Source organism: Cutaneotrichosporon oleaginosum (assembly GCF_008065305.1).
Source record: "Cutaneotrichosporon oleaginosum strain ATCC 20508 chromosome Unknown ATCC20508_contig04, whole genome shotgun sequence".
In the NCBI taxonomy this organism is placed as follows: Eukaryota; Fungi; Basidiomycota; class Tremellomycetes; order Trichosporonales; family Trichosporonaceae; genus Cutaneotrichosporon; species Cutaneotrichosporon oleaginosum.
Window position 1 is genome coordinate 642455 of NW_027072173.1, and position 12677 is coordinate 655131.

General features: G+C 61.2%; 8 protein-coding genes across 8 annotated transcripts; 4 read left to right on the forward strand and 4 right to left on the reverse strand.

Moving 5' to 3' along the window:
- Nucleotides 1-651: 651 nt before the first annotated feature.
- Nucleotides 652-1654, reverse strand: COLE_04703 (uncharacterized protein; the record flags this gene model as incomplete). Its single annotated transcript, XM_018423107.2, has 3 exons — nucleotides 652-1002; nucleotides 1037-1165; nucleotides 1196-1654. The coding sequence occupies 3 exons, from the start codon at nucleotides 1652-1654 to the stop codon at nucleotides 652-654; spliced, it is 939 nt and encodes a 312-aa protein (XP_018278998.1).
- A 373-nt stretch (nucleotides 1655-2027) lies between these two features.
- COLE_04704 (uncharacterized protein) lies at nucleotides 2028-2799 on the forward strand (the record flags this gene model as incomplete). The annotated part of the gene is made up of 5 exons (XM_018420823.2): nucleotides 2028-2072; nucleotides 2117-2155; nucleotides 2275-2399; nucleotides 2431-2501; nucleotides 2588-2799. The coding sequence occupies 5 exons, from the start codon at nucleotides 2028-2030 to the stop codon at nucleotides 2797-2799; spliced, it is 492 nt and encodes a 163-aa protein (XP_018278999.1).
- A 154-nt stretch (nucleotides 2800-2953) lies between these two features.
- COLE_04705 (uncharacterized protein) lies at nucleotides 2954-4494 on the reverse strand (the record flags this gene model as incomplete). Its single annotated transcript, XM_018420824.2, has 5 exons — nucleotides 2954-3239; nucleotides 3274-3516; nucleotides 3553-4098; nucleotides 4131-4318; nucleotides 4357-4494. The coding sequence occupies 5 exons, from the start codon at nucleotides 4492-4494 to the stop codon at nucleotides 2954-2956; spliced, it is 1401 nt and encodes a 466-aa protein (XP_018279000.1).
- A 214-nt stretch (nucleotides 4495-4708) lies between these two features.
- COLE_04706 (uncharacterized protein) lies at nucleotides 4709-6143 on the forward strand (the record flags this gene model as incomplete). The annotated part of the gene is made up of 2 exons (XM_018427446.2): nucleotides 4709-5143; nucleotides 5175-6143. The coding sequence occupies 2 exons, from the start codon at nucleotides 4709-4711 to the stop codon at nucleotides 6141-6143; spliced, it is 1404 nt and encodes a 467-aa protein (XP_018279001.1).
- A 141-nt stretch (nucleotides 6144-6284) lies between these two features.
- COLE_04707 (uncharacterized protein) lies at nucleotides 6285-8124 on the reverse strand (the record flags this gene model as incomplete). Its single annotated transcript, XM_018423108.2, has 7 exons — nucleotides 6285-7288; nucleotides 7335-7457; nucleotides 7498-7768; nucleotides 7871-7898; nucleotides 7933-7960; nucleotides 8003-8042; nucleotides 8077-8124. The coding sequence occupies 7 exons, from the start codon at nucleotides 8122-8124 to the stop codon at nucleotides 6285-6287; spliced, it is 1542 nt and encodes a 513-aa protein (XP_018279002.1).
- A 211-nt stretch (nucleotides 8125-8335) lies between these two features.
- COLE_04708 (uncharacterized protein) lies at nucleotides 8336-9178 on the reverse strand (the record flags this gene model as incomplete). The annotated part of the gene is made up of 3 exons (XM_018423109.2): nucleotides 8336-8601; nucleotides 8660-9114; nucleotides 9147-9178. The coding sequence occupies 3 exons, from the start codon at nucleotides 9176-9178 to the stop codon at nucleotides 8336-8338; spliced, it is 753 nt and encodes a 250-aa protein (XP_018279003.1).
- Nucleotides 9179-9470: 292 nt separating this feature from the next.
- COLE_04709 (uncharacterized protein) lies at nucleotides 9471-11525 on the forward strand (the record flags this gene model as incomplete). The annotated part of the gene is made up of 3 exons (XM_018427447.2): nucleotides 9471-9719; nucleotides 9793-9857; nucleotides 9995-11525. The coding sequence occupies 3 exons, from the start codon at nucleotides 9471-9473 to the stop codon at nucleotides 11523-11525; spliced, it is 1845 nt and encodes a 614-aa protein (XP_018279004.1).
- A 201-nt stretch (nucleotides 11526-11726) lies between these two features.
- COLE_04710 (mitochondrial 37S ribosomal protein uS10m) lies at nucleotides 11727-12658 on the forward strand (the record flags this gene model as incomplete). Its single annotated transcript, XM_018421357.2, has 2 exons — nucleotides 11727-11791; nucleotides 11908-12658. The coding sequence occupies 2 exons, from the start codon at nucleotides 11727-11729 to the stop codon at nucleotides 12656-12658; spliced, it is 816 nt and encodes a 271-aa protein (XP_018279005.1).
- Nucleotides 12659-12677: the final 19 nt, after the last annotated feature.

Sequence of the window (12677 nt, forward strand, 5' to 3'; positions counted from 1 at the left end):
AGCATTCTGCCATCAGCCCCGCGCACACCGCACGCAACTCACAGATGTACCCGATGCGCTCTTGAGCGCTCATCGCCGCCCGGCGCCGCCGGCGTTCCTCGACCGCCTGGTCGGCGGGCTGCGGCGCGTTCTGGTTGTCGTTCGTGCTAGTGCTGGTGCTGGTGTTGGCGTTGGCGGTGCGCGCGGAGCGCGAGCGCGCGTCCTTGTCCTTGTCTTTGCGCGCGCTGTGCTGTGCTGGATTCTTGGGAGCGGCAGTGTTGCCCGCCTTCTTCGCGAGCTCGCGGCGCCGCTCCAGCTCGTCCTGCAGCGCCTTGACGTCGGACTGGCGGAGGCGGATGGATGTGGGGTTGAGGCGGATCATGGTGGATGGGAGATGGTGAGAAGGAGGTGAGTCGGAGTTGGGAATGTTTGTGCGACACTTAGCATCCGCCATTTGAACAGCCGTTTTAACCACTTCCAATCCACTTCCGAACCAGCTCGACGCTTCGAAAGTGCTGCAAGGCATTATCTACATGCATGCATGCAGTGTGTGTAGCACATTATATACATGCTTGCATGCGTGCGTTGCAGGTGGGCAATAAACCTTATGGTAATCAGCAATAGGTATTGTATTTGATATCGTCATTATCTTTGGATCTGACTCTCATGCATCTATTCCTCAGCCTCCCGCGCGAGCGCCTCGGCCTCGGCTTGTACCCGCGCAATCTCGAGGGCGGCCCACCCCACGCGCTTCTCGAGGCTCTTCTGTGTCATCTCCCGCGCGCGCAGCAGACGCTGGAGACGGGACACGTCGTCTATGTCGTCGTAGGTTGGCACGGCTGTCTTCCCCTCCCCTTCTTGCGCCGTCTCCTTTCCCTCGCCTCGTACAATAGTGGCCCGCATCTCGACGATCTCGGCGTCCAGCGCGCTGATTGCGGTTCGCAACTCGCGCCGCGCAAGCATCGCGACCAGCTCCTTGCTGCTCGTATGCGCGACCGTTGCGATGAGCGTGAACCGCGCGGGCTGGATCAGCTCCGTCATCCCTTCGCGCACTCACGCCAAGCATGTCACCGCCGAACCAGCGGCAGACGACACAGAGGACGTCTACAGCACCCGTTTCGCGCAGCGTTCGTAGCACCCGCTCGCCGCCGAAGCGTTCTCCGTCGTCGTCGCTAGTCTCAAGAAGCTGCGTGAGCGACGAACAAGGAAGACGTACTTGATAATCACCATCGCCCCGCGTCCCGTCCCGCCCTTCGGCGAGGGCGAGGGTGCGCACGGCCCACATCTTATGGTCGGGGTCGCGGGCGCGCTCGGCGCCGCGTCGGGACGTGGCACGGCCTTCTCCATGTGCAAAGCAGCCTTCGTTCGAGGCAAGCAGGTCGGCGCCCACGAGGCGCACGACGTCGAGCGCGTGGACAGCACGCAATGCTTCTTTTCGCAGGGATTCGGCGGTGCGGACGGAGGAGGGGGGCACGAAGGAAAGCGCAAGGGAGATGAAGGTTGATGATGAGGCGTGAAGGGGTGGACTGCATGCTAACAGTGGTTGGGGCACGGGCGAGGACGGCTTGAGCCAAGTGTCGAGCGACGGGGCGAGGGCTGCGGCTGCATCGAGCTGCCGGGCGCGTTTGGGGGCCGGGCTGAGCGTGTGGTCATCGTGGTGGGAACGTTTGGACATGGTGAAAGTACAAGACGCCGAGTTGTTCATCGAGGTGTTGAGGTGGCGCAATTGTCAACACACGTCATGCCGACAGGGATCATTCCAGTTCATTGCGAGTGATGCCTCCAGCCCAGTCAGTGCTTGCGACTCGGCGCCGGTGGTGCGGGCGGCGCGGGCGGCGCGGTCACGGCGCGGTCACGAGGAGCACAGCACGCATGATGTGTTCCGGCGGCTGCTCGTCGCCGTCGCTCACGTCAACGGTTGTGACAAGTGGGGCAGCACAGGGCGGTGCCATTTGTGGACGGTGCCTGACACCGCAATCGCCACCAAGCCAACTTTGTCCATATCTCTCTCCGCTCCATTCTCATCCCCCAGCTCACTCACATCAACAATGGAAATTGTCGGAAAAGTCGTCGATGGCCTGCAGAACTTCCGCGTGAGTTTTCGGAAGGCTTTCTCTCTGGTGCAATCTGACAGCAGGAGCAGCGGTTATCTGGCCTCAAGCCGCCGCAGGAGTTTGTGAGTGCTCCGGCGTGCGCGGACTGGTAGCGGCGTGTCGTGGACGGAGCTCGCTTCCTCCTCCGCCCCGCGCTGCTAGGCTTTTGCCCCACACCTCTCCCACGTTGCGCTTACACCAGTTCGACCACCGCCAGCTGTCGCGCCCGCGGGACATGAACGAGGCCACGCAGCGCGTCACGTACAACGCACGCAACTTCAGCGGCAACTACCTCTTGATCGTTGTGCTCCTCGCCGTGTGGGCTCTGTGAGTACTTTGGCTCCTGCGCTGATATAAGCCTCACCAATCCCCTCCTCCTAATCGTCATCGGCCTCTTCGCCGGCGGCTTCGCGGCTATCAACAAGTTCGGTGAGTTTGAGAGGCCGCGAGCGCTGGTGGAAGACCATCCCGGCCATTCTGCAGCTCAGAGACTGGCAGCCCGCGCTGACATCCAGGTCCTGACCCCGTCACCGTCGGCAACCAGGTCATCACGCAGAAGACCCTCTACATTGCTCTCTTTGTCATCGGCATCCCGCTGCTTATCATCGCAAACCCCCTCAGCCTTTTCTTCTGGCTCATCGGCTCAAGCGCTATTCTTATCCTCGCCCACGCCGTCCTTATGGAGCCAGGGGTCGAGAGCGAGTACTCCTCCGTCGAGCAGGTGTAAGCTGCCCCAAGACCACGACTGGCCGCTCCGTACTCAGTCCTCAACCCTCCTCCTCGAACTACATTCCCCCTCTCCCCCGCACCTCAACCGCGCGCGCTCGCAGCGACTAGATTATGCTATGACTCTGGATGCATCCCTAGACCCAAGACATCACCTAGCTAATCGCCTGTACCCTCCGTGGCGCTACATCTTTCACTCGGGGGAAGCCACCGCCCTTCTCCGGCGGTCGCATCACCAACTGCCGCTGCGAGTAGCTGATGTTACCCATGATCAACCCCTGGTCAATCAAGCTCGACAAGACACAGATAATGTCTTCTAGCACCAAGTCCTCCTCGAGCTCGCCACTGCCTGCGAACGCGGTCCGTGCGGCCTCGACGAACACCCACGTCGGGCATAGCTTGCGCGGCGCTTCTGGCGCGGCGAGATAGTACGCTGTCAATCTGTTGTCAGCTCTGCACAGCCCATATAGCTCACGCATGGCGGAAGAGGTTGCGCCAGACGATAATCTCGCCCCGTTCGAAGAGGAGGAGCCAGATGTGCTGCGCGCGCAGCCATACTCTGTGCTCCTCGAGCAGCGCGCGCCACCGTGGCACGTTGCCGTCTCGGAACGCCTCGATGAGCGGCGCGAACACTGGGAGGTCGTACTCCTCCAACACCCCTGCGGCGGGAAGGGAGCCCGTGAGCAGCGCCGCGGGGATGAGCTTGATGAGAATTGATCTAGTGTTAGCTACCGCACCCGCTGTGCTCACTCACTGTCTCTGCTTCCACCCGTCATCTGGGGCTACGCCCCATGCCTTCTCAAGCCACCGCCGTGCGAGCCGGAAGTCGAGAAGCACAATACCGAGCCGTCCGCGCCAGTAGTAGCTCTCCGCGAGCGTGCCGGTGCTCAGAACGTGCCCGCGCGCTCTGAGACGCTCCTCTTCGGACGGCACAAGGTTGCTGAATGTCTTGGCAAGCTCGGCGGCCTGCGTATGCAAGCGTCTTGCGGCATACATCCGCCACAGAAGGTTGGCGAGGGGCCAGAGCGCGTCCGCGACAGTGTAGTCGGCTCTTGACGCCTGGTTCCACTCTGGGCCCTGCAGCGCCGCGCTCGCGACCTGGATAGAGCGTTCGAGGGCCTGTCGTGCCCCGTCTCTTATGCTACGCGGGGATGACTGCTCGCGCATGCTCGCTGTGGAGTACGACGCCGCGATGTCACCCACCTGCACGACTCTGCGGCACACTGCGATCATGAGCGGGTTTAGGAAGGGATAGAGGTATCCCTCGTCGCCGTTCTGCGAGTACAGCTTGCGCAAGTGTCTGGGGTTAGCCGGTGGAGCGGGGAACCTTACGAGTGGACGGCGAGGATGTTCGTAAAGGCGCGGTAGGTGCCGTCGGCGTCGTCGCCGGGCCCGTCGCCCACGAAGGCCAGCACGGATGAGAGCAAGCCCGCGACGGGCCACTTTAGGTCTTGTGGCAAGCCTTGGATGCTGTTCAACGAGCGCATAATGCTCTGTGGGGTGAGCTGCGATTTGGGGAGCTGCTGTCAGCGCGTCAGAGATCGGAGGACTTGCTCACGTTTTGGACGGCCTCGTGCAGCGGCCAGTAGTACGGATGCTCCTCGGTCACGGGGACGGCCATGGCAAGGTTGTCGCCGCTGCCCACGGCAAAGGCCATGGCTACCGTGCCAAAGAACGTCGAGAGGATGCCGTCCATGGCTGGGGGTTGAGGATAGGATAGTAGTTGTTGACAACAAAGTCGTGTTGGATCCGCATGAAGTCGGAGTGGAGGCCTCCACCCTGGTCCTCCACCATGTGCCTCCACCACTTCAACTCTCACTCCGACATTATTACTCATCTCCCACTTGGACATCCGACCCATTCCTTCAAGCGAGTCAGGTATAATCCTCACTCTCCCCCTCCTCGCTGCGATGTCCGACAAACAGCTCAACACCCTCATCGCGCACTATCTCGCGACCCACGCCCGACCAGCTCTCCACCCATTCCTCGCGGCCTCCGACACGCCCGCGCCCGACCTCTCTAATCCGCCGAATCCAGACCTCCTCACACTAGTCACAGATGCGCGAGCAGCGCAGCTCGCGTCCCAGCTGAATAACATTCACATAGCGCCGGTCGATGACCTCAAAGCGCTCCTAGCCGAGCCCCTCCCATCCTCAGACAAGCTCAGGTCCGACCGCGCCTTCGAGCACATCACCGACGGCAACCTCACCGCTGTCGCGGTCGCTGACCTCCCTCGGCGGTCCTTCAACACCGCTACGGCAGAATATGAGACACGACACGCGCGCAGCATCGTCGTAGGCGGCGCGGACCGCACGATTCGCATCGTCGACTGGGAGTCCGGCGAGGTGCGTTGATTCTTGTGCTTGCTGACGCCAGGTCGTGCAGATGCTCCAAGGGAAGGCGCCGGTGCTCTGCCTTGCGATCCACCCCAAAAATTCCCGCTACGTCGTGAGCGGTGGGATGGACGGCGCCTTGATGCTGTGGGACACGGTGACGCACACCGCGCTCCAGACCTTCAGCGGGGCAAAGTTCGTCGTCCGCGTGTCCTTCTCGAAGGACGGGAGGTGGCTCGCGGCCGCGAGTTACGACAAGAGTGTTAGCGTGTACGAGGCCCTGGGCGCAGCCCAGCACACGGAGACGGGGGACGAGGACGCCGACGCGTGGCTGCATGCCCTCGACCCGAATGATGACGCGGACGCTGCGGCGGACCCCGAGCTGCGGTACGAGCTGAAGAAGCGCGTCGTTACACAGGGCAACCCCGAGGCATTGCTCTTCCATCCCGCCTCAAGCTGGCTGATGTACACTCAGCGCGAGAGCCCCGAGCTGCACTACCTTGGCCTTCCGAGCTCTCCGTCGACCGAGGGTTGGGAGTGGCCGACACGCACAAAGAGCTTCAACGCCCACGCTCTCGACACGCACGTCTCGTTTGCCGTGCTCGACCTCGCGCTGCATCCCTCCGGCCGGCTGATCGGAGCGATTACCGGCGACCACGCAGGGCCAGGTGCCGAGCGCATCCTGTTGTACGGCGTCGAACCTGATGAAACGGAGCGCCTTGCATGCCTATGGACGCGCAGTGAGCCGGACGCTTTCGTGTTGCCACGGCTTGCTTTCCTCCCCAGTGGGAAAGGCATCGTCACGACAAACGCGAACGGTGAGCTCACCCTGCTGTCTCTGCAGGGCGAGGTCAGGAACAAGTTGAAGGTACACGCTGCGAGGGCAGGTGTTGCGGGCACCAGCGACGTTGTTCGCGACCTTGCAGTCGTCCCGCTTGGAGATGAGGGCGGGTGGGAAGTTGTCAGTGTTGGATACGACCGCACTATCCAGATGACGCTCGGTCGCAAATAGCATGAGTGGACTGTAGCCTATGTACGCAACGCATTGTGGTTCTGAAGTCATCCATCTTCTACTCCGCCCGCGCTATCGCTTGGCGGCTAGGGTATTACTCATATTTTGGCGCTGGGCCACAATCTCCAACGATACACCGTCTCACGCATCGATGAGGTTCTCCTCCTTCTTCTCCCCCTTCTTGCTCGACACCTCCTTGGCCTTACGGCTGTAGAACTCGGCAAGAATCTTGGGCGAGATACGGTTGAGCGACTCCTTGGGGAAGATGCGGAGGAGGTCCCACGCAATGTCGAGCGACTCGAAAATGGTGCGGCTCTCGTACGAGCCCTGGCCCACGAACTCCTTCTCGAAGCGGTCCAGGAACTCGAGCGCGAGCTTGTCATCCGCGCTCAGCGCCTCCTCACCAACGACGGCCTTCATCGACGCAGCGTCCTTGCCGACGGCGTACTTTGCGTACAGCTGGTTCGAGACGTCACCGTGATCCTTGCGCGTGAGCTTCTCGCCGATAGCAGACTTCATCAGACGCGAAAGCGAGGGGAGGACGTTGATGGGCGGGTAAATCTGGCGGTTGTGCAGCTGACGGTCAACGAAGATCTGGCCCTCGGTAATGTATCCCGTAAGGTCAGGGATGGGGTGGGTGATATCGTCGTTGGGCATGGTCAGGATGGGCACCTGGGTGATCGAACCGTTGCGGCCCTCGACACGGCCGGCACGCTCGTAAATCGTGGACAAGTCTGTGTAAAGGTAACCGGGGTAACCACGGCGACCGGGGACCTCTTCACGCGCAGCCGAGACCTCACGCAAGGCGTCGGCATACGACGACATGTCGGTCATGACAACAAGCACGTGCTTCTCGAGCTGGTACGCGAAGTACTCGGCGGTGGTGAGGGCAAGACGCGGTGTAATGATACGCTCGATGGTCGGGTCGGATGCCAAGTTGACGAAGAGCGTAGAGTTTGAGATGGCGCCCGACTCGGCGAAGTCCTGCATGAAGAAGCGGGCAGTCTCCATGTTGACACCCATGGCGGCGAAGACGATCGAGAAGTTGTCCTCGTGTCCGTCGTGCACGCTCTTGGTGGCACCTGGACGCTTGACAAGGCCGGCCTGGCGACAGATCTGGGCCGCAATCTCGTTGTGCGGCAGACCTGGGGTCAATAAGGAGCACGGGCACAGCGTGCCACAGTTACTCACCGGCGGCGGAGAAGATGGGGATCTTCTGGCCACGTGCAATCGAGTTCATGGTGTCGATGGTCGAGATACCCGTCTGAATCATCTCCTCGGGGTAAATACGCGAGTACGGGTTAATGGGAGAGCCTGGAGTCAGCCTCGAAGGAGCCGAGTGCATTGGACACACCGTTGATGTCGAGATAGTCCTCGGCCCACACGCGCGGTCCCTTGTCAATGGGGTTACCCGAACCGTTGAAGACACGACCCAGCATGTCCTCAGACACGGCGAGCTTCATGGAGCTACCCGAGAATGAGATGCGGGTTGCGCTGGTGTCGACGCCCGAGGTACCCTCAAACACCTGCACAATGGCCTTCTTGCCGCTAACCTCGAGCACCTGACCGCCGCGGACCGTACCGTCGGGGAGCGTGAGCTGGACAATCTCGTTGTAGGAAGGGAACTGAGGTTAGCACAGGCAAGGCCGGGCGGGCAGCGGAGGTAAGGTATCGGGGGAAGGAGGACGTGATTAAGCCACTCGTGAAGCAGCGCATATGAGACTTACAGAGACATTGTCCAGAACAACGAGAGGTCTGAAGTCAGTACGGATTACTGATGCTCACACACCCGTTGACGGCCGAGACAGTACGGTAGTCTGGTGTCAGTAGACTTCGGTGCGGCCGCAGCTGTCACTCACCGAGACGGGGGTTGATGTTGAACTCGCGGACCGCCGCGGCCTGAGGTCAGCTGGCTGAGCGTAGGATGACGCACGGCGTTGATGTTGGCGAGGTCTGCGTCGCTGATGCGTGGGTCGGGCATGGCGAGGGCGGGTGGATGGATGGCGATGAGAGCCGGCGGTGCTGTTGAGGTGGTGACGGCGGCACGCAGGGTGGGGACATCCCCTTCCCTTGATACGCCCGTTGCGTCACACCAGCCGCCCAGCTAAATAATACACGTCATTCACACCTGGTACATGCATGGAGTACGAATGTTGAAATGCTCACAACATGCTCCCCTTCTACAAGCGTTGTTACAACTGGTCTGTCTCGTGTCCTTGGCCTTCTGTCGCAGCGGCCAGCAACGCCTCACACGCCTCTATCAGTGCCTCAGTCATACCCTCCTCCCCATGCGGCGGGTGAATCAGCACAACGCCTGAGTCGGGCTCCACATCTCCCTCCTCGACGTCGGCTCCTCTGAACACCTCGGCGTGCGCCTTTACGTACGCAGGGTAGACAATGTTGTCAAAGTACCCAGGCGGGTCCTCCCACACTGTGCCAGCGGCAACATCGTCGGTGTCTGGAGTAAGATAATCGTCTTATAGTGGCAGCGCGTCCGAACAGCAGCCGTCACTCACGTTGTAGCGCGTATGACCGCTGGTCCCTACGTGTCCGGAGCGTCTCCTTTGGCACACGAAGCATCAGCTTGACGTCGAGGGTGTCGGCGACCACTTGATCCCAGTAAAGCACGAATCCGTCCACCAGCACCCATCGCACAGCGGGAGCCTGCGCAAAGCGCTTCCTCCACCGCTCCGCGACTGTAGGGTCGACATTCACCTCGGTATGCTGGTTCAAATGGTCGTTGCTCGCATGATCAATATGCCCAGTGGTTTTAACCTGCCGCAAAGCGTCTCGCAGCCTAGGCCAGTCCATACATGTTGGTGGGTCGTCCCAATCCTGCACGCCGTGCTCGGGGTGCACCGGGATGTCCTTCTCGGGCGGACAGAAGTCGTCCTGGTGCAGCAGAAGAGCACTGGGGAGCAGGCGTACGAGATGCTTGGCAAGCAGCGTCTTGCCCGAGCAGCTTGCACCGCTTCTATCAGCTCAGGCGCGCTCGGAACATACCCGATGCCGACTAGAATGACTCGAGTGGCCATGTTGTTGACATGATAGTGGTGTGCCTTGCAGCAGACTCGAGTCGATGAGGCGAGTGCAAGTCACGTGGTCGCGTGGTCAATCGGGCCCCTCGCTGAAATCTGTCGCAAACCACAATCTCTGCGGGCTCCCCAACTCCTCTCCTCCATCTTCCCGACTGCTCTTTCCACTCGTCTCACGACCCCTCTCGCCGCCATTCAGCTCCTCGGCCGACTCTTGCGTCCCGCGCTAACACTCATCTCGCGCCCGACTCCCCTCCCTTCCCCCTCCCCATTCCGCACGTTCTCCTCCACCATGTCCACCAACTCTGAAAAGTACGCGCTCGGCCCCGTGCCAGCCATCCCCGGCACCGACTATGCTCGTGTGCCAGTTGACCAGTTCCGCGCCGCCGTAGCAAAGCTTGTTGCCGACGCCTGGGACGAGACCCCAGAGAAGATCTTTGCCGGCGTCGACCTCGGCAAGAAGGGTGCCGACTTTGCTGTAGCAACCCCGCGTTTCAAGAAGGGAAAGCCGGACGAGTGGGTCCAGAAGGTCATTGATGCTGTGAGTACAAGAGAAGTCGACATGTGTAATGTCGGACGAGGTCGCACTGATGCGAATCGTGGCTGACGTCCAGTTCAAGCCCGACAACTACCTGTCCGAGGTCAAGGCCCAGGGCCCCTTCCTCATGTTCACCGCAAAGTAGGTCTGCACGTGTCACAAGCGGCGCACGGCGCACCCGGGCGCACATTGGCATTCGACGCGGCCGGTATGCTGGCGCGCCGAGGCATGGGGGGGCGACGCAACGCTCGCAGCATCACGCTTGACGCTAACACCAGCCGCGCTTCCTTCGCATACCACATTCTGAACACTATCGCTAAGATGTCGAACGCGGCGGAGGCCAAGCCCGACTGTCCAACGCTTGCGTACGGCACAAACGAGGATGGCAAGGGGAAGCACATGGTGATCGACTTCTCGTCGCCCAACATCGCCAAGCCCTTCCACGCCGGGCACCTCCGCTCCACCATTATCGGCGCCGTCATCGCCAACCTCCACGATGCCGCCGGGTGGAAGGTCACCCGTCTCAACTACCTTGGTGACTGGGGAACTCAGTACGGTCTGCTGTCGCTCGGCTTTGACCGCTACGGTGACGAGGAGGAATTGAAGAAGGACCCCATCAAGCACCTCTTCCAGGTGTATGTCAAGATCAACCAGGACAACGCGGCCGAAAAGGAGAAGTTCAACAAGGGCGAGATCACGGACGCGAGCACGACGACGCACGCCCAGGCCCAGCGCATCTTCAAGTCGATGGAGGACGGAGACGAGACCGCTCTCAAGCAGTGGCGCCGGTTCCGTGACCTGTCCATTGGCAAGCTTGAGCAGACCTACGACACACTTAACGTTCACTTTGACGTGTACTGGGGCGAGTCGCAGGTGTCGGACGAGAGCATCCTCCGTGCTATCCGCGTGTGCCAGGAGAAGGGGTTGACCGTCACTGAGGAGAACGGCGCTCTCCTTGTCGACCTGAAGAAGTACAAGCTGGACCGTGCAATTATCCGCAAGGCTGACGGCACCTCGATCTACCTCACTCGTGACATTGGCGGTGCGTACGACAAGTACCAGAAGTACAAGTTCGACAAGCACATCTATGTCACGGCGCACCAGCAGGCTCTGCACTTCAAGCAGCTGTTCAAGACCGTCGAGCTCATGGGCGAGGAGTACGCGGGCAAGCTTGAGCACGTCACCTTCGGCATGGTGCACGGCATGTCGACCCGTAAGGGCAACGTCGTGTTCTTGGACGACATTCTTCTCGACGCCAAGGACGCAATGCACGAGGCCATGAAGTCGAACGAGGCCAAGTACGCGCAGGTGGAGGACCCCGAGGAGACGTCGGCGATCATCGGCGCCACCGCTGTCAAGATCCAGGACATGACAGGCAAGCGTCTGAACGACTACACTTTCGACATTAAGCGCTGCACATCCTTCGAGGGTGACTTTGGGCCATTCATCCAGTACTCGCACGTCCGCCTGTGCTCGGTTCAGCGCAAGAACCCCAATGTGCACGTTGCTGAGACTGCTGACGAGGTTGACGTCTCGATTCTCTCGCAGCCCAAGATCCACGAGATCCTCTACCACCTCGCGCTGTACCCCGAAGTGGTCAAGACTGCGCTCAAGTTCTCTGAGCCGTCCACTATTGTTACGTGGTGCTTCAAGCTGTCGCACCTGGTCGGCTCGGCCTGGGAGACGATCAAGGTCTCGGGCGCGTCGGAGGAGGAGGCAAAGGCCCGCCTGTTCCTGTTCATCCAGATCCGCCACGTTCTCGCATCCGCCATGCGCCTGCTATCTCTCACTCCCATCGAGCGTATGTAATGCACGTATCTCTTAGACCTAGCCAGGCTGTATGCATTGTCCTGGAGCTACACACGGTCAGTCCATGTTGATGCCCCTCCTGCAGCGGAACCAAAGACACGCTACCACCACGCGCGTATCAGGGGGCCAAATAACATCCGCTCGGGAAATGTCCTTTGCTCTCCGATTTCGATTTCGGCCACCTCCCTCCCAGCAACAACCATGGCGTCAAAACGGGCTCTCTGCGCGCTGCGCGCAGGCAACAGCGTTGCCTCGCCCTCTAGGGGGTAAGTGATTGCTTGCGCGCCATCTCCGGTGCTTGTTGAACCTGGAGCGCCGACCGCGGCTCACCTCTGGTGCCTTGCGACTGGCATCGTTTGCTCTGGCCATCCACTGACCCAAGACTGGCGACCTCCTCCATCGCTCGGGACGAGCTTGCGCGCGCGCAGGCGTCCGACCCGTCTCCCGTCGAGACGGGCGACAAGCTGCGCCTCGAGTTCCCGCCGCTGAACCGCGTGCCGCCCACGCACGGCGTGCACGTCGCGACGCTGCACTTGCGCGCTCACTACCCGTTTGCGCTGGACATCCAAACGCGGATCGCGATGCACGCGGCGTCATCGCTCAAGATCCCGACGTCGGGCGCCGCTGCGCTGCCCACTAAGAGCGAGCTCACGACCGTCATCCGCGGCCCGTTCATCCACAAGAAGAGCCAGGAGAACTTTGTGCGCAAGACGCACAAGCGCGCGATCAAGGTGTTCGATGCGGACCGCGACGTCGTCGACCTCTGGCTCCGCTACATCCGCAAAAACGCGATGGGGGGCGTCGCGATGAAGGCGTATGTGCACGAGTACGCCGAGTTCGGGTTCGCGGGCCAGGAGACGGCCAACCTCGAGTACTTGCTTGCGGGGGGCAAGGTCGCCGCGGCGGCGGACGAGATCGTCAAGGCTTTCGGGGGGATCGAGTTCGAGGAGCCCAAGCTCGTGACTGAGGGTGAGGCGGAGGCCGCTGAGGACGTCAAGGCTGAGGCTGTAGAGGAGGCTGAGGCCGCCCCCGTTGAAGAGGTCAAAGCCGAGGCTGCTTCTGAGGAGGCTGTGAAGGAGGAGAAGACCGAGCCCGAGCCAGCAAAGGCCGAGGCCAAGGACACCCAGGCATAGGTATACGCATAGACGCATG